The sequence below is a fragment of the Sceloporus undulatus genome, chromosome 4 (assembly GCF_019175285.1).
Source record: "Sceloporus undulatus isolate JIND9_A2432 ecotype Alabama chromosome 4, SceUnd_v1.1, whole genome shotgun sequence".
Classification (NCBI taxonomy): domain Eukaryota; kingdom Metazoa; phylum Chordata; class Lepidosauria; order Squamata; family Phrynosomatidae; genus Sceloporus; species Sceloporus undulatus.
The window spans coordinates 190219668-190246963 of NC_056525.1; the positions used below are offsets into that span (position 1 = coordinate 190219668).

The 27296-nt window shown below is 41.2% G+C and overlaps 1 protein-coding gene across 1 annotated transcript; it reads right to left on the reverse strand.

The window, feature by feature from the left end:
* Positions 1 to 1011: 1011 nt before the first annotated feature.
* Positions 1012 to 27094, reverse strand: RALBP1 (ralA binding protein 1). Its single transcript, XM_042463102.1, has 10 exons — positions 26920 to 27094; positions 19088 to 19384; positions 16154 to 16612; positions 13022 to 13371; positions 9351 to 9512; positions 7656 to 7787; positions 6007 to 6114; positions 5006 to 5127; positions 4455 to 4575; positions 1012 to 3954 (listed from the first exon to the last, which is right to left on the reverse strand). The coding sequence occupies exons 2-10, from the start codon at positions 19329 to 19331 to the stop codon at positions 3676 to 3678; spliced, it is 1977 nt and encodes a 658-aa protein (XP_042319036.1). The 5' UTR covers positions 19332 to 19384; positions 26920 to 27094; the 3' UTR covers positions 1012 to 3675.
* Between the last annotated feature and the right edge of the window lie 202 nt (positions 27095 to 27296).

Genomic DNA, 27296 nt, shown 5'->3' on the forward strand with positions numbered 1-27296 from the left:
TTAGACTTCAGCTTTTACAACAAGACTGTCATCTACCAGGGGTTCTTTTGGGGGGGGGGTGAATACAATACCCATAATCACTTAACATGATGGGCAGATGTATAGACCAAAAAGCCCAGCAAAGAACAAATAAACCTGGAGGGGCACAGTTGGTCATCTTGTTGTGGGAACCCAATCTCTGCTTTACAGACTCCTCTTCCATGTCGCCTCAACTGTTTGCATGAAATTTCAATAATCTCACCTTTACAAAGGAGGAATTTGGAAGACCAGTCTTAACATCGCAGGGTGATGTGTACCCACCCAATACACTATATGCATGCAACTATCTCTTTCTCCTATCCCCATTTCATCACTGTTCTGCTATTTTACAACTAGGAGAAGTGCTGGAAACAGACATGTGTGTATGTGGCTTATTTCCCCATTAATAACTGAACAGCAGCAAGGACTGCTCCTTTGGGATCCACTACAAGGTGCCATCATGTGATGAAACCCTCTCCTGACAGGAAGGGGAGTTAGCTTTATTAGAAGCCATCATCAGAAGCTCCTTGAAGATGTGGGTCCTGAAAGAGCAGCACCCAAACAATAATCACAAGGCAGGAGAAGAAAGCTGTATACACATAGTTCATGTGCATTTCGCAGCCTGGCCCTCAGCTTGGAAAAGAGCTCACAAGGCACTCTCAGATTAGAAATCTGGCCTTTGCTAGTAGTTTTAATGTTCCAAACTGCAAGGACCTTTATAAGTGGATTCAACTAAATAGAATTCCACAAGTCTTTCAGATCTTTACACTAAATATATGAAAACCACATGTTTAGACCCCTGCTCCAAGTCATAGATGTCAGGCAAATTGCTGCATGGGGTAGAGTAAATCCAGGCAACCCTCTCTGTCCTCTAACCATTTGATCAACCCATCAGTATTAGGGTAGAAAAGGCTCTCAGAAGGTGACTCAAGAAAGTAATTATTTGTGGATGTCAACATATTTGGTGTTTTCTGCAATTAATAAAACCATTTATAGATGGCTGTTGAATTTATTTACTTGATTAACATGGTCTTGACAAAACAGAAGTTAACTGACAGCAAGTGACTTGCTTGATGAACATTGATTACATAAATGTTGAACAATTTAATAGAAATTAGTGGGAATTTAAAACAAAAAGGTTTAAATACTGCCAGAATATATAAAATGTATGTAACAGGCCAAGAAAATGCTTTATGCATACAAACTGTCATCTGACCATCTCCGTAATTCATTTTCTTCAAGATTCAAAACAAAACAATAGGCTGTTCTCTGTAGCTTCTCAAAGCATTATTTGTACAAAAATTAAATCACGGCCAATGATTTCCCACAGTGCAACAGGCAAAGAAAATAACCCCACCAACAAATAAATATGCAGACTAGAAACTAAATAATCTATAAGCACCCTGTGAAATTCTGTTCATCATTACTGAGACGGCCATTTCAGTGAGTCTTAAGTATTTAAAAATGGCCGTCTCGGAAAGACAAATTACAAGAGGAACACTAAGCACAAGGAAGCTGAAACCTGCTCAGGAATCCTTGGCTCAGTTTTTTTTTTTTTCTTTTTAGACTACCCCAATAGCTTGAACTTCTGTATACAGAAATCTATATTACCTGCTCAGGGTCGATATATTGTGTCCATCATGGTCCTCTATGTTTAATCATTTAGAAATTCGGAAATACAGTCTGCCCTTCCCTTACGCAGGGGATCTGTTCCGGATCCCCTGCGTAAAGGAAAAAACGTGGATGCTCAAGCCCCATTCAAATGAATGGGGCTTATGCCTGCGGAGGCACGGCAGCAGCGGCACAGGGCACACGCCGTAGGGAGAGCGCGCCATTGTTTCCTTCTGGCACACTCCTCCCTCACTTCCATCACGGCTTCCAGCGTAGTGTCCCTCTGCTGCTTAGAAAGCATAGCAAGCCACAACTTTCCTCCTGGGCTTGCAGGTGGCCACTTGTCCCAGCAACCACACTCAACAAGGCCTAGGAAGTACTGTGAGTGGAACTGGCCAACCATTCCTTTTCCTCTGCTGCACCTTAGGCATCCCAAATGTGTCAAAGCACAGTGAAACTTCTGGAGCTATCCTGAGGTGCTCTTCCAGAACTTCCATGTTCCTCAGCAATACATGTTGCAATGACAGGTCACGATGTCCCACCAATCACTTTAGCTCCAAGTTTGGATGGGAAACTGAGCGCTACTGGACTCTGGAAATCTGGTGGCACCTTAAAAACTCGGTGGAGCAAAGATAATCTCCAACCATGTCCCAGGCTTGGTGTCCCTATAGGGTTTTTTTAGATTATTGACATTTTTTTAAAAGATAAACACATGAAGGAACTGTCTGCTATATACTTATACAGTGCTTATAATTTCACTGACAATTAATTGACATCCTCCAGTTAATCACTCCTATAATTAAGTGCACTGCCAAAGTTCAACAGCTACTTGTGGACCGCTTTCATTTATAGGGATACACCTACCAAGCTCTTCAGCTTAGTTTTACATAACATTTCACAGAGCTTTAAAATGCCAAATGAGAAAGAACATATTTTGCACTTGAAGAAACATCCTGCCCCCCTGTTCAGGTTACATTTAATTCTCATGATAATTCTATTTTATAAAGCTCCTCTGTTACCAAAAGGCACAAATAAAGGTGAATAAAAGCAGAAATAACAACGAACAAGAAATTCCCAATGCAGGCCATATAAGTATGATCAGGAGCTCCCAATCCTTAGCCACTAACTACTACACATATGATGTTTTACCTATACAAGGGAAAAATGACCATGGCAGATCATAGGTACATACATTCTGATTCTGGTGCTGAAAGTGCAGCCACTTTGTGTGCACACTGAAAAATCTGCACACTATCACAGTCTGCACATCATGAATATGTACAGCCTTGTAGGGTAGCCCACAAAAGGCAAAGAGCTTAGCAACCTGCATTCCATGCTGACTTGAGAGAGACAGAACATTCCTTCAATGCTGCCAGCATAAAAATGCAGGATACTAGCCTTTTAATGTCTAATCTTTTAAAAAGCTTTCTATGGCATGTACAGGAAGAGGAAAGAAACAGTGACCTGTTCTTCACAAGCCTGTTTGCCTTCCACACTGGGCTTGGAGGAAGAGGCTATCCATCCTGCATAGATACCATGGGCACAATGCAGAGAAGGGACAAAGTGCTTGCTCCGTCCATCCTTTCCTTCCTCCCTGGCAAGGTCATTTACTTGCCTTGTGGGAATTCCGAGTTACCAATGGCTACCGGATGAGTTGTTAAGTACAAGGCTGGGAATGCATTTTCCACCACATCTACACAGTGAAAAACCATGTGTGAAGCAGCCCTGAGCAGATAATGCCTGAGAGAATTTCCACAACTGCTCCAGAGTGAGTCACTAACATTGTTAAATCATTAAAGGTCACCTGAAGAGTGTCTGACATGGCTATATAACTGCTGTGCTGCATACCCTTCTGCCTCATTTCAATTTGCTTTGTCTTTCTAAGTAACCTGAGCCTGATAGGCAGAAGCCACAAGTAAGGAGACAAAATGACTCCAGGTTGTAAAAGACAGAAATATTTACAGAATATACAAAGCCTCAAATTTACAGTAAGCTGCACAGTCCTGGCTCCACCCAGGTAATATCTTGAATACCTCAGGAATCCAATTAAATTGGTGTTTCCTTTCTGTCCTTGCTTGGCGATGGCTTCACAGGCTCCTTGATTGCCTTTGGCTGCTCTTTTGCTGCCTTTGTCTCTGGGACAACATCTCTTGGCGGCTGCGGCAGTGGCTGAGACACACTCCCCCGTTTCTCAAGCTCCTCTTCTTCCTGCACCTGCTGCTCTGATTTGGCTCTCTGCATCTGCAAGAGCCGAAGCTGCACTCGCAATTCAATGATGGCCTCTCGCTCCTCATGAATCGCTTGGTTCAGATGGTTGTTCTTAATCTTTATCCAACACAAAGGGGATAAAAAGGATCATTTCAGCTACATTCAAACAGCTGCTTATGGGGCTAATTAATCATTAGTAGGTATCACTTAAGGTTGCTATCCCTTGGAAGGGAGCCAAAATTCATTTGTGTGAGAATAAAAAATTAGAAATGAAAAATTAAGTCATAGGAGGAACTGGGAATTAATGACACTAAACTGAACACAGTAATATAAAAACACTCCCCCATTAAAACTGTTATATTTACTAGAAAATATCCTAGTGTGGATGCTCTTAAAATAAGACTGTTTATACAGGATTTTTTTTTACATTTACATTGATTTGGGTCATGTCCCATGGAGAGAGAGAGTAGTCAAAGCCAGCTAAACACACACAATCTGCAGCCAATAAGACGAAGGTTGGGTGTTTCATTCTAAAATATAAAGAGGACACCAGGCTCCCCATCCCTATTCTAGTCTTTCGCGTCCTAGAAAAAGTTTATTCAAGATTGTATTCTCACCTCTAGTTCTTCATTCTGCCTTTGCAAATCTTCCAAGATTATCTGCAGTTCCTCCTCATCTTCACTCTCACTCTCACTCTCAGAAGAATATTCTTCAGTTTCACTTCGACCATGCTGGCGACTAAAATATAGAAGAACAAATTTCTAGCATACCTCATTCTTGGCCTTGTTACCAACTTTCATGTTATGGAATACACAACTATATGTACTTAAGTATATATGGCGTTGTTTGAGTACGTACACTTTCAAGGTATTATATTAGAAAGGAAGTTTCTTTTCAACAAGTTAGTTTAGTTTACCCATGAATGATGGTAACTTCTAGAACTACAAAAACACAATAGGCTCCCGAACAACTGTTCATGGGATTACTAAGAATTATTGGATTTTAGGTAGATTCAAACTGAATTAGATTGTGTTAGGATGAAGCAGCGTACATTGACCAAGGCTTTAAGTACATTGACCTGGGCTCTGGTGGAACAAGAATTTGAATTACTAGTTTTAAAGTGTTGTTTTCTAAGTCTGAAAGCTGGACAAGGCAGAGGTTTTGTTACCTTTGCATTTCTGCTATTTCAGCTCTGAGGCGATCTATCTCCTCCTTCTCAGAGGCAATTTGTCGACGCAGAAACTGTTCCATTGCTATCAGCTCTTCTTGTTCTGTCAAAATCTCATTCTCCTGAAAAAGGCAATTAAAGAGTATTTGAGCAGGTCCTACCTACAAATAAGAGATATTAGACTACAGTAAGTAATCTGCTCATCTAGAGCTTTTACTTTCTTTCTTGACTAGAAACAGTTTGTGATGCAGACTGGATGAAACGGGATGGAGTGAGAGGAGAGGGATAGGCTGTTGATTTGAAGGAGAGGAACTATAATGTCCTGAAGTACAAATAACATTAATTGTGAACTTCACTAAACTGAGGTACTTATTGGCTATATGAGGAAGTTCCTTGTGCTGCTTGTTTTAACCAATTTAAACTAATTTAATGCAGCAAAAATTTTATGAAATTATATTTCTCCTCCTGAATCTTAGCTTCTTGAATACCACCAATTCTGATTTTTTTTAAAAAAAAAAAAATCAAAGCAAAGCATACTAAATTCCAGAGAAACGACAAGTAAGCAAATGTGGGTTCAAGTGAAACTTAGGGCACATAAAGTCATTCAGCTTGTCTTTGCATGATAGCAAAATCTTAGTATTTTTGTATTAGATGGTGCATCTTTGTACATTCTGCTCTTTGTTCCCAAACTGTAAGGATTCTACAGACAAGCACTGAGAAAAGACTGCAAACAAGAAGGAATTGCAACTGCTTTTAGAACAAAATATAAGAGCCTCAATCCAGGGCCAGTAGAAATAGAATGAAGACAACAGATACTGGACCAAGCTTCACATCTTTCTAACCATCCTGCCTCTGCCTTTAAGATAATCCAAGGAACTTTATTCAGCTGCAGCTATACATTAAGATTTAAAACAATCTGTAGCAGTCCAGGAGTTCTCTTTCAGATGTGAATACCTGTTTATCAAGAATTAAATGGAAATATGATTAATAACAGCAGTTACCTGAGCGAGAAGAATATTAATAACTTCTTCATTCTCATTCATTTCCTCTTTGGAAACATCTTCCTTTGAAAGGCTGGCAATCTCTCGTGCAATCTTTGTTTCGCACTCCTGTATTGAAAAAAGTTATTGATTAATGGCCGCTGCCATGCAGAATAATATAGTTAAACTAAAAAGAATAGCACTTCACACAGTTTTTGTGCCTGCAAACATACCAAGAAAGATTTGAAGTTATTTCAAACTTCCTCAAATAGCATTAGTTGATCAGATTAATCAATCAGATTCATCTCTGGAAGAGGTGGTGGCCAAACCAGTGACCCTGTTTTGGAGTTTTGGGGAACACAACTTTTGGTTCTCACTAGCAAATTGAATAAGCTGATATAAGTGACACTTCCACATATCTGAACATACATAGATTAAGAACACAAAAGCAACGTCTGGTAAAACCAATGTACAGTGGTACCTCGGGATACGAAATACCCAGGTTACGAAATTTTCGGGATACGAAAAAATCCCATAGGGAATTATTGTTCCGGGTTACGAATGTTTTTTCGGGTTACGAAAAAACTTTTGGTGCTTTTTTCGGCTTTTTCGCACGGAATTGCGGCTTTTCCCCATTAGCGCCTATGGCAATTCGGCTTACAAAGGCTTTTCGGGTTACGAAAGCGGCCGCGGAACGAATTATTTTCGTAACCCGAGGCACCACTGTAAATATAAATACAAGAGAAGTTTAAAAGGTAACCATGATATGAGGTCAAACACCATACAATGAAACTGAAACCTAAAGCTTTCTCATAGAACAAAGAGACATCTAGAACATTCCACTGCCCTCTCAACAGAAACTAAGCAAGCATGAGGAGTAAATTATCAGGAGTCCACTTTACTATACTATTCAGATCTTGGGGAAAAATGTTTTTTGGGAATACAGCTTCAAGAAAGCAACAACCAAGTCATGATGCTTGATGAATTCTAGGATTTGCAATCCAAAATAAATAATATGCCAGTAATTAAATGGGGCAGAGCACAAGGGTATCCAACAAGGATGTGATCATCACAGACAGTTTAACTCAGGTTGTGGAATGCATTGTTTATATGTATTTGTATATACCACTTTTCACTTTTTCAGGGTGCTGAACGCAAACTCCCTTCTCAATGTAATCTCATAACAACACTATAAATTAGGTCAGTCTGAGACAGAGTACCCAACCAAGGTCATCCATGGAGTTTCAAGACTCAGCAGAGGCTTGGACCTAGACCTCCAAATCCCAGTCCAACACTCTCCACTGTTACAATGGCTCTCAATTCAACTCTTGTTAACATGCAGCAACTGGCTATGCCACTTCACTGATTTTCATTTCTGCTGTCTGATACAAGGTGAAGCATGAACATCTGTGCTGCAGTGTCTTGGTGAAGACAGCTCTCTCATAAACATAGGAGGAGTAATTTGATCCAGAAAAACCCCAAATACCCCTATCCCTGCACTAGATGTAGGGATAAGCTCTGCAAACAGAAAGGGATTGCTGGGTATCCAGGAACAGCATGACATTTTGGGTACAGCTACGTAAGTCGTTCTTCTAGTATCTCAGGCAAAGGAAAAAAAGCAACTTTTCTTCCCATCTGACTGGACAACGAAAGAAAACATAGAGACTTACTTGTCTTTTAGCTTCCCTTAGTTTCCTTTTGAGTGCAGTCAAAATTCGTTGCACTTCCCATAATCTCTCCTCTTTGGATAAATCTTTGATCCCCACCTGTAGGTCTCGGTGCAAACAATTCAAAAGGAACTCCTGGTAAAACAAACATACCATATTTAGCCGTTTCATTCATCTTCTTGGCTAAAAACCACCCCTCTCACTATTCCATGGAGCACACCAACTTCAACAAGATATTTATATCATATGGAAAAAAACAGAGTATTAAAACTGCACCAAAATAATTTTCCACGGTAGTTTTAAAGGCCATAAACTTTTGATCCTTCTCCTACTTCAAAATTCCATAACAGATCTAACACTAAGAAACAAACACTTTGTATGAGGAAATCTTGAAGATATCTTCTCTGATTAATGCAGGTGGTAGACATTTAGAAACAGATGAAACAGCAAGAGGAAATGTAGAATAGAGTCCCTCCTTATCCACGGGTTTTTTATCCACAGATTCAAGCATCCACAGTTTGAAAATATTAAAAAAAAGTATACATTCCAGATAACAAACCTTGATTTTCCATTCTATGTAAGGGGCACCATTTTGCTATGCTATAATATTTCATGGGACTTGAGCATCCATGGATTTCGTTATCCATGGGGGATCCTGGAACCAAATCCCAGCAGGTAACAAGGGTCCGCTGTAATTTATTCAAGGATGGATTTATAGGTGTTCAATCAATTCAGATTAATTTCCTTCAAAAATGCAACCATTCAAGTCATTTTTCTAACCCGCACCTTCCATTCAAGGTTTTCAAGACCTTTCATTTTTATTCAAACAACGTAACTTCTGTTTTGGCTTTATTTTAATTAAAACAGATTTTCTTTAAACTGTGAGCCTCATTGCAAGAGGAAAGCATGCTGAAACGGAGCAGGAGAAGCAGCTTTTCTCATTCCTCTCCACATCCCATCAAAGCACTTCTGTTCTCTTTTGAAGGGAGATGGTCATAAAAATGCGTCTTTTGTCATGTAGGAAAAATCCTTTGGCAAAAGGCATGCTTTTAAATACCATCTCCTTTGGAAAGAGAATGGAAGTGCTATGACAGCATGTGGAGAGGCAAGCAGAAAACTGTTTCTCTCCAGCTGCATTTCAGCTTTCTTTCTTCATGCGATAAGACTGTGTGACTCTAAAGTTGCTTTTTTTAAGGGGTCCTCAAAGCACAAGGAGACCACAATTTCTTTGGAACCTGAGCCCCATCATTCCTATTTTTTATTTTGGCTTGTCCAGTACTCAGGCCTCAAAGTCTTTCTCCACCACCTATTTTATAACAGATGTTGCAGGAACAGCTCTTTAGTGAAGGTGTCTCCCATTTTCCATTAAACCTAAAATCTATTCCTTATAAAATTTAAGTATTGCTCCAAAGCTGTACAGAAATACAGTTAGAATTGAAGGATCAAGGTAAAATGCTGCTGCAGGGCATCTGGATTATAAGTAAAGCTAAGTTTAACCTTAACTCAAAACTTTCCATGTTTTTTGAAGCATAAATGAATTTTAGAGCCTTAATTCTCTGAAATCCAAATTGTCTTTAAAATGCCTAGTATAAATCTATTGCTTCTTATAATAAATGCTGCAATATCTGAAAAGAAAACTGGAAGACACACAATTGCTGCAATTATGAATGCATTTAACCAATTTAGAAAATGACCAACCTGTCTTCTAATTTCTTCTTTGATGCTTTCTGGGGTTTCAGGCAATGCTGGCATTGTAGCCATGTTGGACCAGCGAAGTGGTTTTGTTACTGGCTTTAAAACCACATTTCCAAAAAATTCTTGGACATGAGTGAAAAACATGTACAAGACACGGTTGCTGATCTGGGAAGAGAATCACAACAGCACTTTAGGAAAGAATGTTCAAAAACTATGTTAACATCTATACTATACATGCTAAATAAAAGATACACATATATTTCTCCATTATTTGAACTTGTTAGTATTATCATGTTACCAGAAGCCCTGGTGGTGCAGTAGTTTGCAGCCATTCACAGCCATAAGGTTCTGAGTTAGCTCCCAGATAGGGTTCCAGGGTCAACTCAGCATGGCATCCTTCCAAGGTCGCTAAAATGAGTACCCAGCTTGTTGGGGGAATTAGCTTACACATTGTAAACCGCTTACAGAGTGCTTAAGTGCACTGATAAGCGGTATAGAAATGTACTTGCTATTGCTACTCATGTATGGAAAATACCTCAGGAAATCAGCTACAAATTGGTTGTATTAATAACTTTCAATGTAAATATATTTCCACAGCTGTGAAGTGCCGAGAAAGTGTCTCAGACAAGAGGGTTAATTGGGTAACTTGCAGTCCCAATGACTCAGTGAGAATGTCATGCTTAACTATGGTTTAGTGAGACTCAGGTGAGCCAACCTCCTTTGAGGCTGCATACATTCATTTCCCCCCTCTCCTTCCAGTATGAAGGCCATCTGAATTTATCAAATTGTGATTAATTTTAACTATAGTTAATTTAAAATATAGATTGCAACTAATCATAGTGAAGAGTAGCCACAGGCTGCTATATTCAGACAACATGATATTCTCTGGTTAAGCAAAATCAGAAGCAAAGGCTTCCAAAACACATCACCCCAACTTCACTAGGGGAAGTGGGAGGGAGGAGCGTAAGCTTGGTCATAACTTGTTAAATAAGGAACTGGCAAAGTGCCATCAGATACATCCATATGAGGATTGTTTTGCACTCCCAAGATCTTCTGGACCTCCTCTGACTCTGCCCCTCCACTGCAAAATGGAAGGGCCTAAAAATGGCTAACCATACCCCAGAAGTCTACAGGGGATGTGGCAACCACTTTCTGAGGGAGGAGCTGTGGAGGGCTTTTTTAGTCCAATGCAGGTCCACCCCACAAAAACAAAACAAAACAACAGCAAACAAGTGATAGAAAGTCGCTTCCTGTTTTGAAAAAAGTCCTTCCTTTGTCTAGAACAGCAGCCCTGAAATGGCCAGTCAAATCTCCTGGATGCTTCTGTCCCCCACATACATTCATGGCATGGAACAGGGCAAAGTTATCCCATAAGATTCCCCTAACTTGTGTGAGTGCCCACCCTTATGCTAAGTCAGAGTTTATTGTGCATCAGAAGTTTCAGAAACCAAATTTTTGCTTTAAAGGAAAATATTGAATTTTATAGTTCCCAATATTCCAGCTGAACTAAAACTTTAAGTTAATGTGATCCTCTTTACGTAGCCTTTTAGGTAGCCCTTTAAGCAGCAAAATATCATGATTATTATTTTTAACCTGTCCTATAATACAGTGTTTCAGCAAATTAAAAATATCTTCCATCACTTGTCATGAGTCTGAACAATGAGAGGAAATCTGTTGAACTAAGCTACCAGTTTATAGGCTTGACATCTGACTTGTTTTGATAACTAGCTTTCACATTAAAATCCGGAAAAGTTCTCCAGTCAAGAAAGCCCTGGCTATAATTAAACTCTTTATCTTAACACTACATACACAACAAAATCACTTATGCTGGTTCTATTAAGGCATAAAAAACATTACCTAAACCTCTTGCTCAGAAAGCCTCATTGCCACTAGATCACATACTTAATGCAACTTTGAAAAGGTAACATGGCTTATACTATTCTGAACTGGAAATAATTTAATTTGAACACATGACAGAATATATTTAAATCAAGAGTACTTTTTATACTATCAAATGATTTATGATGGAATTTTACTTATGCTTATTACACAAAACAGTTATATCATCTTGAAGATTTTGTACAACACTCAACCAACTAGTTTGACAACATCCAAGAATAAAATTAAACCAAAATTAGTAGTATCAAATTTGCCCATCAAAGAATAAGGCCAAGACCTCTACAACTGAATACTGGCAATGATCTGGTGCAGGTGAGTTAAGTGGTGAAATGTGGTCTTCCAGAAGATGTTAGACTGCATCCTCACCACTGGTTGTGCTGGCTAGTACTGATGGGACTTGAGGTTCAGCATCACTTGCAGGCTACACAATTCCCACCCTTGATTTAATGTAAGAATATTATATGCTTATGTGCCAATGATTTCAATAGACGGTCAGTAGATAGGATTTTTACCACCAGCGATTGTTAGTTTCTTTAAAATGCTTTCTTTGTTTTTAATCAGTTTGTCTGAAAACACCTCATCATCATTTTTCAAAAAGTCTCCAATATTCCCAATTTAAGAGACATGTTTGGATAGTATGGTTGAACCAGTGTGGTCTAACAGTTTGAGTGGTAAACAATGACTCTGAAGAACAGGGCTCGAATCCCATGGAAACCCACTGGATGACTTTGGGAAAATCATACTCAGCCTCAGGGGAAGGCAAAGGCAAACCCCCTCTAAACCAATCTTGTCAAGAAAACCCTGCAATAGCTCTGCCTTAAGTCCACCATAAGTCAGAAACAACTTGATGGCACATAACAACAAAGTGTGACAGAAGAACCAGACACCAGGGGCCAGTTTTTTTAAAAAAGAAATAATCAACAACTCTGTTTTCCAGCTCATAGTATCTTGTATGTGGGGCTCTTTCACTACAGAATTATAGCACTATGACTCCATTTTAACTACCAGGGTTCCAGCCTATGGAAACCTGAGATATGTAGGTTAGAAAGGGGTACTTAGAATTCTGAGCCAGAGAGCTTTAGTGCCTCACAAAACTACAAACCCCAGGATTCCAAAACCTTTCCAAAATACAGAAAGAAGAAATAAACTGTCTTCGTTGTGGTTGTAAACCTGGCTTTAAAATGTGTACTTAGATTGTGCCACCTTCCTGTATGTCAGGAGTGGTAACTGCCAGATGCAACTCATTGGGTCCCCCTGTGAAGGTGCAGTCCGCCTATGCTGAAAAAACAGTTCAGCCTAAAAATGGCCATCTGTACCCTCAGAAGCATCCAGTGGGTATGACTGACCACGCATCAAGTTATTTCATTGCCTGATTTAGGCCTAAAATAGCATTTCCCTTAAGCTGGCTTTCTGATCACTTGCGTTTTGAGAAAAAAGGAGACTAGTTACAAGGGGTGCAGTAGTGGACATCAAAATGGAGTATGTCCTATCATGTTGAAATGGCAGTAATTTCTAATAAGTGCATTTAGCATTCTAGCCTATTTTTTCATTGCTTTTCAATGCACATGTAGCTGAAGGCTATTCTTTGGTTCAACTCTATTACCGAACTATCAAAGACAGCAGGATATGCAATCGCCTTTATGCACCAGAGTGTACACTTTAGTTCTCCAGAGTTATGTTTTGTTGCAAGCCATTCATAGCAAACAGGCTAACAAAAATAACTAAACATGCATCCCAACTACTAAAATACGTGCTGGCAGGCACATGTACTGTACCTGAACAGTTGGACTGAGTACGATGGAAATGTTCTGGATATTCATTTTTGTTTCCAGCTCCTTTGCAATTACATGGTCCATATGCACAATCAGCCAGGAGATCAGGAGAAAGTTGCACTCTGGCAGCTCTTTCAGGAGACGCTGACACTCCTGCAGTTTCTCAGCCTCCAAACTCTTGCCACAGGCATCTTCAAAGCGAGGCATCAGCTCTTTGGTAAGCAAGTTCTCAGGCAGTTCACGCAGGTATTGTTTCAACAAGCTGGCAACAGTGTTGGGCTCATACTCCTCCAGGTTGGGGGATTCTTCTCGGTCATATGCTGCTTTTAGTTCATCCACCTTGGATTTAATTCCTTCAAAAATGTTCAGAATGGTTTTGTTAAAAAAACCTCTGAGAATAAAAAAAGCAACCAAGTTTACAATATGTCTGTGATAGTTTAAGTAAATTATTAAAATTTCTTATTATGTATGTAGCCCACTGTATTCACAGAGGCTCTGAGTAAGTGACGCTCTCTTAAAGATTCTAAGAAAAGTGAGAAACTACTGAAGTCTTACTGAGCAGTACTATATTCTTTACTAAGTAGTAAGTATCACTAAGTTCAACGGGAAATATTCCTAGGTAGGTAAAATATTTATTTTTAATATTTAACAGAAGTTCCTCCAGTCCTCAGGAAAACACTGAGATTTAATGTAGCAAAAAACTGGAGCACTTTGTTAGTTAGGGATAGGGATCACAGATGTGAGAAGAAGCAAGAATGAAAATGTGTGTAGTGGAAAGAAAGAGACACCATGGTGTAGAGATTTGAGTAATGGACTAAGACTCCAGGAGACCAGGTTCAAATCTTTGCTCAGTCATGGGAAACCATTGGCTGACCACAGGCAAGTCATACCCTCTCAGTCTTAGAGAAATGAAACAGCAACCCTCCTCTGAATAAATCTTGCCAAGAAAATCATATGATAAGGTTGCCTGAATCAGAGTTGACACAAAAGAGGAGAACAACAATGTAATAGCATGCAAAGAAGGAAGCAGGTGGCTGATTTGAATTTATGGTACAGCAAGAAGAATTTCTGGGAGACAGGATGAAGTGGAATAGTCTGGATGGCACCTTTTTGATGTAGCTATTTCACTATCCCTTCAGTTTACTAACTAAGGCGGGTTACAGACCACCCATTTGGGGCGGGCTGTACCCGCCCCTTTCCCTGGTGTATCGGGGCCTCAGTTGCTAGAATGGCAGCCGCTGAGGCCCTGATCCGCCGCTTTTCAGGCTGTGGGGAAGCGGCAAAGCCCCAAAGATCCCCCCGCGGCGGCAGGGAGAAGGAGAAAGGGGCCGCTTGGCCCCTTTCTCCCTTGCTTCGCTGGGCGCAGCCGTCTGAAGGCTGCGCCCAGCGACACAAAGCGGTGCCATAAACCAGGAAGGAGCTCCGAAACGGAGCTCCTTCCTGGTCCGCAGAAAGGGTGCACTAAGCGCCCTGGTGCGGACCAACGATGTCACGTCCGCGCTGCCCCGTATAGAGGCGGTGCAGTTCTGACGTCGTCTTGGATCCCCCATGTGGAAGGGGAGCCACCATTTTGTACGGACTCAGTCCATACTAGGGTTAGGGGGGTGCGGAAGCACCGCACCTTCCTAACCCTAGTACGGACTGACTCCGTACTTTAATGGCGATGTGTAACCCGCCTAAATATTCCTTTTAGAAGGACACTGATTCAATGCTTCAGGTTTGCATGGTATCTACTATTTCTTTGAGATAGCTAACCATAAAGGAAGGGAGGGCTCTCATGGGCTGCTCACTGGAGGAGGGAAACACTCTACCCTGCCTCCATCAGTTTACTTGGTAAAAGGCAAATATATTTTAGCCTGTTAAGAGAAAAAGTGGTTTCCCCTCTGCTGCATCTAGTATGGAAGCAAAGACTTCTAGTCTCTTTCCAGGCTGAAAAAAACACAGCCTGCTAAATTTCATGAGATTATTTACAAAGCTGGTCGAATCATAATGGCTCACTTGTCTGTATGACTATTGCCTGGTCACCTCCTTATGCTTACATTGGTTATCTTTCAAGGCTAAGTATAATATCATATTCCCTTGCTCATGTAGTAGCACAGATCGGCATAATAAAGGATAAAGGATTAGGAGTCTCAAATACCACAAAGTCCTTGAAGGGTAAATGAATTACTGTACTTCTGCAGAGGTCTATGACACCCAGTGCCAGAGAAGTGTGGAAACTGCTTTCACATTTGTGTGTCACATACAAGTGATATTCACATACAAGCTCTCTTTACAGTATTTACTTCCTATGATTTACTTTAAAAAATTTACTACCTTCACTGTTGCCTGAATTTGCATTTACTTCTTATCAACATAGCTTGTTCATTGCATTTAGATTGCTGGCATGATGTACTGCACAGGTGGCCTTCATAATTAAGAATACAGCTGAATAATTAAATAAGTGACTCAAATCATTGTTTCTTTCAGTTGGTCGAGGTTACACAACTACTGTGACTGCTAATTATCTTGGAATTACTACCAGGGTTTTCTTCAAATCCAAGCTAAAACTCTCAAATGCTGCTCAACATTTCCTCTGTCCTTCAAGAAACAGTCTAATGAGGGCTTCTTCATATACACTTCTCTTGGAGGAAAATCAAAATGAAAGAGTTGGATGGGGGAGAGCACTTGAGCACATCTCAGTTACAAAGATATACAGTCTCTTATCAATGATAGCAAACTTTCACAGATAAAGTGTTTGAGGAATGTATATGTGTCAGTATTCTGTCACAAAGATTGAACTATGATATATGCTGCTCTAGTCAGGAAGGTGTCAGATAACTGAGGAAGCTGCTTGGAAAACAAAGTACTGCTCTTGGAAATCACAGTTTTAATTGATCTCTTAAAGGACTCTCCAATATCAAATGAAGGATACTGGGCTTGCTAAATTAATCTCTTAAACAGATCCTTCCAGTCTCAAATTTAGAAGAAACTATGAGTAGAGCTAATCACATTTGATTTTGGGAAACTACAGAGGCTTACTGAATTAGAAAAAATGGTAGAGTTTTAGAAGTAGTGAAAATGGAAAACAATGTCATTTTTAAAAAGGTCTGAAGGTAAAGCAAAGGAAATCTACCCTAAGGTGAAGCACTATACCTGAAACTCTGTAGATGCCTTCACATTTCATGCCATATTTCTCTACATAATCAATACATTCCCGAAAAACTGCAGGCAAACGTATGCCATCATACAACATGGTCCTTTCGGCAGCATCTGCCAAAGGGATTCCAAACACAGGTCGATAGCTGGGAATATCCACTGGTGGGACATCTGTCTCCTGAGTTGGTTTCTTCTTTTTCTTCTTCTCTTTCCACTGTTTGACAACATCTGCTGCTGTTAAGTCTTTTGATTTCTTCTCTTTATGCTTTTCCTCCTTGTGCTTGTCCTCTTTATGCTTTTCATCTTTTGGTTTTTCTTTGATTTTAAAATCTTTTTCCTTCTTTTTGGAGAAACTTGGTTTCTTGAAAACATGAATCCCCTTGGAGCGCTTTAACTTGGACGGACTTTCAGCTTCATCTCCAGAGCTGTCTTCCTGGAAAGCTGCGTAACCTTCCGCTGTTGAGAAAAACAAGAGGAAACTATCAAGTGTTGACTCTGTCTAGAAAAAGACATGTAAGGCTCAGAAGTATTATAGTTCTTATTAATATAATACATATTACCTTTTGCTTAATTAAGGAAGTTCAAGACCTATGGCAGATTCTGATGTATTTTCCTTGACCAAACCCTTGTACTTTTCCCTTCCAATTTGCTCTTGCACTGATACACACTTTTCAGGACTAATTCACAAGCAGAATTACTTGGTTGCCACCCCTAGCCAAGAATATAGATAATAACAGCATCATGCACTTTATATTCATTCCAGCCTGCAATGTAATCCTTGGCATGGTTGACCTGAATAAAGCCTCATCACTGTTAAATGGGCTTATTTTGTAATAACATGTGTGGAATGACAGCCTAAGTGTTTTCCATACATACAGTGGAACCTCGCCATACGCGGGGGATCCATTCCGGATCCTGCCGCGTATGGCGATTTCCGCCTATGCTCGAGCCCCATTGTAAACAATGGGGCTCGTGCACGGCGACGCAGAGGTGCGCGCGGTGCAACGGGCGCGCACACCCATTCAACTGAATGGGACACGCCGCCCCTTCTGTCCCACGCGCGCGCCCAGCGGCTTGAGCGCGTACGCTCAAAGCCGCTTATAAAAAGGCCACGTATGCTGAGGCCCCACTGTATTTCACTATGAAGGAATATGACATATCAAAATTAACACAGAATTCATGTTGTAGAGCGATGACTGGTATGAATTACAAAGATCAACTTATCTTTAGAAAGGAAGTTATCTAGATTGTAGCTCAGCTGTCAAGGAGGTGTATATTCCTAGGATTAGCCTAATACAATGCTGCAGTCTCAAATCAACATCCTCCCAAACATTCTTTTAAAAACCAAGCTAGAAAACAAAGGATTCACTTCCAATCTTGATCCATTCAGAGCTTTGCTACTGTAACGAAAGACTGGATTCAAAAATCATTTAATTGCTCAGTTAAAAAAAAAAGTCTAAACCAGATGTCCTTATACAGTCAAGCCTCCTTACCCACAGATCCAAGCATCCATGGGTTGTAAATATTCAAAATATATATAAATTCTAAAAAGCAAACCTTGATTTTGCCGTTTTATGTAAGGGGCATCATTTTATTATTCATTGTACAGTGGAACCTTATTATACGCGAAGGATCCGTTCCGGATCCCTCCGCGTATAAAAAAATCCGCCTATGTTCGAGCCCCATTGTTTCCAATGGGGCTCGTGTGCGGCGGCGCACAAGGCACAACGGGTGCGCGTGCCCATTCAATTGAATGGGATGTGCCGCCCCTTCCGCCCCGCGCGCGCCGGCGACTTTGAGCGCCTATGCTCAAAGCCGCCTATAAAAAGACCACGTATGCGGAGGCGCCACTGTATTTAGTGGAACTTGAGCATCCATGGATTTATGTATCATCCTCACGTATAATCATATAATACTTACAGTATATGCATTTGGGGTTATATAAATTGCATACATTATTTCAATTCCACAGTCAAAACAACTGCTTTTGTTGCAAAATAAATTAAAGTGTATTGCATAGTTGCAATACAATTACACTGCCTCTGAAACATATGCACAGGTTTCTACTAAGTTATATCTGTTCTGCAACTAACCCTGCCTATCCTGTAGGCAAGATCAAGAAACTCATTTATTAAAATGTAACCACCCACATCCTTTCTTAATTGCAACACCTATATTAAGATAAAGGAGAGGAAGGCAAAGAAGAGACTTTACATGCAATGTTTACTGATCAGATATCTCAATTTGGTGGTGAACTCTCTATAATTTTGATGGGATGTCCAAGCATGGTTGACAGGTCGCTGAAGGGAGGCTAACAGCTCTATATGGACTACAAATATGGAACGAAATAGTTAAATGTATAGCACAGGAATGTATTACTGTGGAACAGCCTTTTAGAAATATGCCTGGATGAAAAAGAAAATGATAGTAGTTTTGTCATTTTTTGTTTTATGCCATATACTTTTAAATTAAATCTTTTAATTTCTCTGTTGAGCCAGACACTGTTCCTGTCCTTCATACAGTCATAGTTTGAGATCTATCATCAACTTCCTTCCAACCAAAGCTTGGAAAAATTCCTTTCAGAATTTAAGAAGCCAGAAGTAAAACTCAAGTGTTACTACTTTTTATTTTTGTTTTTTAAAAAGGCTCATAAGTTCTTTTAACATCTTAGAAAGCAGATATTATGAAAACTATGATTTTTACAAACAATCTGAAACTGAATGATGAAAAAAGTGAGGCATCCCATACTAAACACACACACAAAAAACCCTTACAGATTTTTCATAGCAAACCTTCAAAGAAATATTTGACAGTTAAATCGTAATATAAACATAAAGAACATTTTTTTCACATACATACACAGGGTCATGAAACACAGACAGTAAATAATAAAAGCACACTTCTGTCACACAGATGAAAAAAGATACCTACTTCTTTTCTCCTTCTTCTTAAATTTTCCTTTTTTCTTCCCATGCTCTTTCTCATCATCAGACACTATGTCTGGAGGTTCATGAAGGCTGTCATGAGGGGGTGAAGGTTCACCGGTTCGATATAAGCCGGGGAATTTGGTTGGGCTGATCTCTTCAGAGCTTGGGGTCCGTGCAAGGCTCCCGCCATGTTCCACCCTGCGGTGCTCACTAGGGCTGCTGGTTGGAGGCAGAAAGCACTCTGTCATTCTTACTCTCTGGCAGCACAGCAACACAAGATCTTGTTACCTGTCCATCATGCCTGCAAGAAGAGAAAGATATGGTGTCATTACAAAGTACTGCACTGTGTAAGCAGATGCTTTCAAGTACCAGACTATGTACACTGAACTTTGTTTTGCAAACAAATAATAATTTGCCACTACTGCTTGCACACATATTCAGCTGCAGGTTTGGAAACCTATAATGTATTGCAATTATGCAATACAATTTAAGTATGCAAAATTGGTTTTTAAAAACAGCTTTGTGCAATTTCCTTAGGGAATCAGATACAGTTACACAAGCTATTTGATTCCCCACTTTCTGGGTGTGAGAAGACAGACACATCAGCCTACTCATGTTGTTGCCTGCCGCAAGTTTGAATGCAAGCACCATCTTCTGTTTGCAACACATTGACAACAACAATTATGCAAGGGCACAAAATGATCATGCACTCTTGTGAGAGGCAAGCAGCATCATAACCAAAGAAATACTTTGCTGGACAACATATTCAATCTTGGATCTGTTAGCAGGTTGTAATACTGAGGTTCACAGCCTACAACCAGCACATGGAACGAAAGCTGCCTTTTTAAAAAAAGACTCTAAATGTGGAAAAGAGCATCAACATGTATTTCCTACCCTTTGTTGAAGATATCAATAGCTTGATACATTTGAGAAAGCATCTTAAAGCCATCTGTTCATTAAATTAATTCAATTAAATCCTAGCCAGGCAGTTTAATCCACAAAGCTTACTCAACTGCTGACTATTTCACAAAAGCTTTCATGAAGAAGGGGGATATGTAACTATGGTAAAATAGGCTGTAACTCCTTGCACTGCACACATTGCAACCCACACCAGCATTTTTACCAATTTTACATTCTTCAGACCTCTGACATAGGTATTTGTATTACCAAAGAAGACTTGAGATGAGAGTTATTCAATTATGACCACCCTTTATATTAATGTTAATGTTTTTGATGTTAAAAACTATTTTTCCCAATGGTTACAGGCATGGTGTAGTGGTTTGAATGTTGATTATGACTCTGGAGACCAGGGTTCAATTCCCCACTCGGCTATGAAACCCCCCGGGTGACCCTGGGCAAGTTACATGCTCTCTGCCTCAGGGGAAGGCAATGGCAAACCTCCTCTGAACAAATTTTGCCAAGAAACCCCTATTATAGGTTTGCCTTAGGGTTGTCATAAGTTGGAAACAACTTGAAAGCACACAACAACAACAACCAAGCCAAAAAAGTAACTTACCAGCTGCTTGATGCCCTACAACAACTTTCTTCTTTATGTCAGGGTGCAGCTACACTGTAGAAATACTGTAGTTTGACACCACTTTACCACCATGGCTCCATCCTATGGAATCCTGGGATTTGAAGTCTTCTGAGGCACCAGCACACTTTGGCAGTGAAAGCTACAGATCTAGTAAAACTACAAGTTCCAGGATTCCAAGGATGGGGCTACAGCTCTTAAAATGGTGTCAAACTGCATTATTTCTACAGTGTACCCTCGGTTCTGGGGTGAAGAAAATTCTGTCCTTGAATGTAAAAAAAGTAATGCATTTTAAAGCGAACCTCTGTTAATTTCCTGCATGTAAACAGTTTATTTGTTTCATGCAATATTACAAAGCAAAGCTATAAACCTCACTGAAAACTCCTCCCTGAGCCAGCATTGCCTTCCATGTGACCTGCAGCTATGTGAAGTACACTCTGTTCTTATAACTCAAAAGTGTATTGAGAATAAGTTGCACACTGGTAGAACAAGTTTTCATTTAAAAAACCAGCATCAAAGCCTAACAATTATGAAGACAATTCCCAATTCCCATGTGAATCATTGTCTCTGTTGCTAATAAAGGCCTTCCAGTGAAGTGTCAAAAACAAAGAGAGAGTGTGTGTGTGTGTGGCAAACTGGAAGTAATGTACGGGTAGGTACTAAGACCCAATCTTTTTCTCTCCAGACCTAATAATAGCTTGGACTGAGAAAGCAGTATTAAGCAAAAGGGTTAAACTTTCCCTCATCTAGCACCACTGTTTCAATGACATCTGAGGCCACAACAATTGTTTTAAATTTTAAAAATAAAATAAAATTTGAGAAAGCCAATAAAAATCTTGTATTATAAGAACTTTGGGCCAAGAACCAACCACTTAGGAAAGCCTATTCAGACATCTACACTGAACAGATCCTTCTATAAACATTGCCTTGTATTTCAGAAATGCAGAAGACATTTCTCTCATGTAAACCTGAACACAGTGGGGTTTGCTTCACAGGGAACATACCCAGGATCAAACTTCATGTTTCAAATCTAAAACACTTGGTCTTAAGAAGTCCCACTGGTTTTCAGCTCCAAATACTTTGTGAAAGACAAGGAAGAAAAATGAGCATCCTGTAATGGCTTTTCAGATCACAATGAAATTATAGACATGAAATTATAGGCCTAGATGTAGCTATCCATAACATATGTATTTGTGCACAAATAAATATTCAAACATACACCTACACCTACACACACACATACACACACACACACGACAGATGAAGAACAGTGATTGCCCATGACATTTCATGAGAACAGCAGATGCTGGCAAACAGACCTATCGGTCATGATGATTTATCAGATGATGTTTAAAAATTTTCCATTTGTTTGGGTGGTTTTTAGCACCTGTAAATGCAAAACACAGGGAAGATCCCAGCACTGACTTATGCAATTAGAAACAATGCATTTCACAACGTTTCCTGTCACATAACTTGCCACTCGTACTTTGTGTGTGATTCCAGTTCAAATGTCTTTTGCAGTGTTTGCCCAGATGTGCAGAGATCTGAACTTTGTTTAAGATCATGAATTAATTAATCTTTCACATTCTGCTAATAGCCACAAATTGTCATGTCTACAAGTTAAAGCCTTTTCTTTTACATTAGTATTCACTGCAAGTAGTAAGAAGGCAAAACTGGATGGGTGGGATGAACATACTCTGACAGGGGCTTTATTATCACATAATTGCATCCACAAGGCTGCAGCCTGCATTGTTTAAAACTACAGGTGACTTTTAAAAGATGTTAAGTGACATGTTGAATCAGAACATCTTGTCCAGTTTTTAAATAAGTAGCCATGTTAGTCTCTTGTAGCATAAAAAGGAGAATGGGAGAGGGAGCAAATGAGAGTGTGGCAGCATTCTGGTTTCTAATTTAGCATGAGCTTTGGTGGGTATAAACTCACTTCTTCAGAGTGAAATTAAAGCGTAGGTATAAAGCATATATAGAGAAGTTGCAACACCAACATTAATAACACATCCTAAGAAAAGTTGTGTGTGTCGTGTGCCTTCAAGTCATTTCTGACGTATGGCAACTCTAAGGCAAACCTATCATGGGGTTTTCTTGGAAAGATTTGTTCAGAGGAGGTTTGCCATTGCCTTCCCCTGAGGCTGAGACAGTGTTACTTGCTCAGGGTCACTCAATGGGTTTCATGGCCAAGCAGGAATCAAACCCTAGTCTCCAGAGTCGTAGTCCGATGCTCAAACCACTATGTCATGCTGGATATTATACATATATATTTGAATTTATAAAACTGTAACATAATCTAAAAAAATACAACTGCAGACTACATTTAAATAATGCTATCACTCCAAATATAAATCACAGATTCCTCAAGGAATAAATTAGGCTGGAAGAAGAAAATATATATAGCTTCAATTAGTTTAAGCATATTTATACAGTTATGGGCATGGGATAGAATGTACTGTAATAGGATTCAGAAAGATTCAAATCATGCCGCTTGTCATAAAATTTCAGAACTACAGTAATAAATAAATCTAATCCAGCAGTCAAGACACATGGGTTGCTCTATGAGCAAATGGCACATGGCACTATCACTTTAAGACCTCTTCCCCTCATTAGAGACAGTCCTTGTTGCTTTTTGTTGTTAGCTGCGTTCAAGTTGATCTTGACTCATGGCGACCCTGTGAATGAGAAGTCTCCAAGCCCCTCTATCCTCTGTCTCCCTGCTCAGGTCCTGCAGGCTCAGGCCTGTGGTCTCTCTGATTGAGTCCATCCATTTGGCGTGTGGTGTTCCTCTCTTTCTATTACCTTCTACCTTCCCCAGCATCTTTGTCAATCAATCAATCAATCTATTTTATTTACAGTCTTCAACCTAAATATCTCAGAAATATATTAGTACTAACCAGTAAAAACAAACTTACAAATATTCCGGTACACCTAAATAACATCAGCTAAAATACAAATGTGCATATAGAAATATGATAGCTCTGGGGAGCTTTTTCTATACCAGAAGAGGCAATATATACCTGCTGCCATACAAGTTTTCGAAGCCAAAGTCATCTCAGTCTTACTATATGGAGCACTAATCTGTACTTATAATAACTTTGATAAGATTGAGATATTACAGCCTCTTTGTCTTTTCTAATGAGTCATGCCTTCTCATGATGTGGCCAAAGCATAATAGCCTCAATTTAACCTACTATTAAAAAAGTAAAAGTAAAGGTATTCCCCACTGACAAGGTTGTCAAGTTGTGTCTGACCATGGGGATGGTGCTCATCTCCATTACTAAGACAAAGAGCCAGCACTGTCAATGACAACTCTGTGATCATGTGGCCAGCATGATTGCACAGAACACTATTTATTATTATTTATTAATGGTATTTATACCCCGCCTTTCAGCCCTAAAAGCTCTCAGAGCGGTTTACAATTATTATTATTTTAATAAGATGGTTCCCTGCCCGCAGGCGTACAATCTAAAAGTTGTTTACCTTCCCACCAGAGTGATACCTGTTTATCTACTTCCATTTGCATGCTTTCCAACTGCTATGTTTGCAGAAGCTGGGACTAGTGACGGGAGCTCACCCTATCATGCGGAAACTGGGCCTCAAACTGCTGACGTTGCAACTGTCAGAGTTAGCATCTTAACCGCTGAGCCACTGCATCCCTTAGTCTACTATTAGGCATATTGAACAGCCTGTGAAGAGGTAGCATGTTTGGGGTAGCATGAAATGGAAGCAAACTGGTAAGTTGTTTATTATCACTGCATATTTTACCTTAGCCAGTATAGCACAGTGGTTTGAGTGTTGGACTATGAATCTGGAGACCAGTATTTGAATCTGCGCTTGGCTATGTAAACCCCCAGGTGACCTTGGATAAGTCATACTTTCTGAGGAGGTCCATGGCAAACCCCCTTCTGAAGAAACATGCCAAGAAAGCCTTGCGATAGGTTGGCCTCAGGGATGCCCTAAGTCGGAAGATGAACAACACACACACACATATGCACACAATGTTTTACCCACCACCACCACCACAACCACACTCCCAAGGGCCACCATTGAGAACAGTGGTTTCCAAACTCTGGTCGTTCAGATGTGTTGGGCGCCAGCTCCCTAAAGCCCCCAGCCAGCTTGACCAAGTCAAGAGGAGCACATAGGAGCCCTGGTGGTGCAGTAGTTAAATGCCAGTACTGCAGCCATTCACAGCCACAAGGTTGTGAGTTCGATCCCAGGCAGGCCTCCAGGGTCCACTCAGCCTTGCATCCTTTCGTAGGTGGCTAAAATGCATACCCAGCTTGACGGGGGCAACTGGCTTACATGTCGTCAACTGCTTAGAGCAGGGGTCAGCAACCTACAGCCCACGGGCCGGATCCAGCCCGTCGAGGCCTTTCCACCGGCCCCTGCGCAGTCCTGCCGCTGATCGCCCCCGTTTTCGCGCCGTTCCAGGCGCCATTTTGTTTTTCAAAATGGCGGCCGAAATCTCGTGTGACCTCAGGATGGCAAAGGTCACGCGAGATTTCGCCGCCATTTTGAAAAACAAAATGGTGGTGCCCATCTAGGAGGCCCGGTGCAGCCCCTGGAGCACTCCAACAGGGCTCCAGGGGCTGCAGTGGGCCTGCAGCAGGCTCCACCTTGCCCTCCTCCCTCCTCCTCCGCCTCCCTAAGAGCAGGGAAAGGAGGCCGAGGCAGAAGGAGTGCAGAGCCAGGGAGAAAGGGAGCCAGGGCTGCAGCCACAGCGAGAGGTTGGTTCATTGGGGGAGGGGTTAGCTGAAGCAAAATCCCCTCTCAGCACCTTGTGGCTTTTGGGTTGAGACAGTGCATGCTGGCTGCCTTTAATTTTGAGTTGCATTTTAGTAGTTTCCATGCTTGTAACTCTTATTATTATTATTATTATTATTATTATTATTATTTTCACTTGTCCTGTGTTCTATGTGCAAAATCCCCTCTCAATGAGAAAGAGGAGGAGGAGGCGTGTGACTTTCCAAAGTGCATTTCTGTGTATTTTTGGTGCATTTATTGCTGAAAGGTCTGCTGTAACAATGATAGTAGTGATGATGATGATGGTGCTTCGGTTGAAGCTCCGCCCCTGGTGTGTGGCTCCGCCCCCAGAGGGTGGAAGCTCCACCCCGGCATGTGACCCCACCCCTGGAGGGTGGAAGCTCCACCCCTGGCATCTAGCTCCACCCCCTGGCTTCGGCCCCCCAGCTGTCTGAGGGACAGCAACCTGGCCCCCGGCTCAAAAGGTTGCCTACCCCTGGCTTAGAGACTACTGTATAGAAAAGTATTTGCTATTGCTAACAGTCTGGAATTCTGGGAGCTGAAATCCAACAATGAAGAAGAAGAAGAGCCCTCTGAAGAAGAGCCCATCTGACATCATTTGGCCTGGGAAAGAGTGAACAGGCAGGCCCAGCTCCATCAGGGCTAGCCTGAAGAAGAAGAGCCCTCTCTCCAGTCCATCTGCCTTGGTCCAGGCCTCGGAGGGAGAGAAGAACCACTGGACTTTATCCCCCTCCCCACCGCCACTCCCTTCTCCATTTGTGTCATGTCTTTTGAGATTGTAACTTTGAGGGCAGGCAATCGTCCTAATAACTATCTGTAAGCTGCTCTGAGAGCCTTTAGGGCTGAAGAGCGGGGTATAATACCCTAAATAAATACACTTGTCCCTCCATATTCGCTAGGGTTAAGGACACAAGGCCCCCGTGAATATGGAAAACTGCAAATAACAAAAACACCATGTTTTTAGCTGAGAGGACACCTCTCTAGGAATCTCTAGGTCCTCCAGCGCAACTCTATGGTCAACATCCGACAGACACTGGCCACAGAACTGCCCTGGAGGAGCAAAAATATTCTCTCTAGGAATCTCTAGGTCTTTTCTTTCAATGCAACTTTTAGTTAAAGTTGACCATAGAGTTGTGCCGGAGGAGGACCTGGATATTCCTAGAGAGAACGTATTAATCAAATCCGTGAATAAACAAAGCTGCAACTATGGAGGGATGAGTGTAAATAAATTGAATAATATCTGGAGGACTAAAGTTTTTTGGTTTAGAGGCTGGGAGAGTAGAGCTCTGCTGAGAGAGAGAGAAAGAGAGAGACAAGAGCTGAAATATCAGCCAAGGTGGAGGGCTGCTCAATTCCGCCCCTTGGCGCTAGAGGGCGCGCGTGGCACACACCCCTTCCGCCTCGTGCGCATGCGCAGTCCAGAACGCCCCTCAGCGGACGCCCACCCCCCATTGCCTGCAATGGAGCTCCTTTGGGAAGGAAACCAAGAGGCTGAGGGGAAGTGGACAGCCTTAATTAGCACTGACCTGACGAGGTGGGAGTGGGGATCCGCAGGACGGCTCGGCTCCCTTCCGGCGCCACGACGGACCCGCTTTGCCCCCCATCCCGGTCTGGTGTGTGTGAGGAGGGAGCAGGAGGCGCATGCGCGGACTCTCCGCTTCCGTCTTTTCCCCCTCTCTTTTTCTGAGGCCTGTTGAGGGCAGAGGCTGCGCATGCGCAAAACGCGCAGGGAGGAGCCGTCATAGCAGAGGAAGAAGGCTGCTTCCCCAGAGAAGCTGAGGCGGTCAGCGCTTTATCTGCGCATGCGCAGTCGCTTCTCCTCGAGCCTCCCTTTCTCCTTACATAACGAATGAAACGGCAACTGCGTGACGTCATTTTTAAAATTCCTTTTGAGGCATCTTGG

Coding starts and splice junctions, on each gene's coding strand:
- RALBP1 (XM_042463102.1), bottom strand. CDS start 19,331: ATGACAGAGTGCTTTCTGCCTCCAACCAGCAGCCCTAGTGAGCACCGC. Junction 13,372..16,153: donor AGGCATCTACAGAGTTTCAG/GTATAGTGCTTC, acceptor ACATTTTTGAAG/GAATTAAATCCAAGGTGGAT. Junction 6,115..7,655: donor TAAGGGAAGCTAAAAGACAA/GTAAGTCTCTAT, acceptor TTTTCAATACAG/GAGTGCGAAACAAAGATTGC.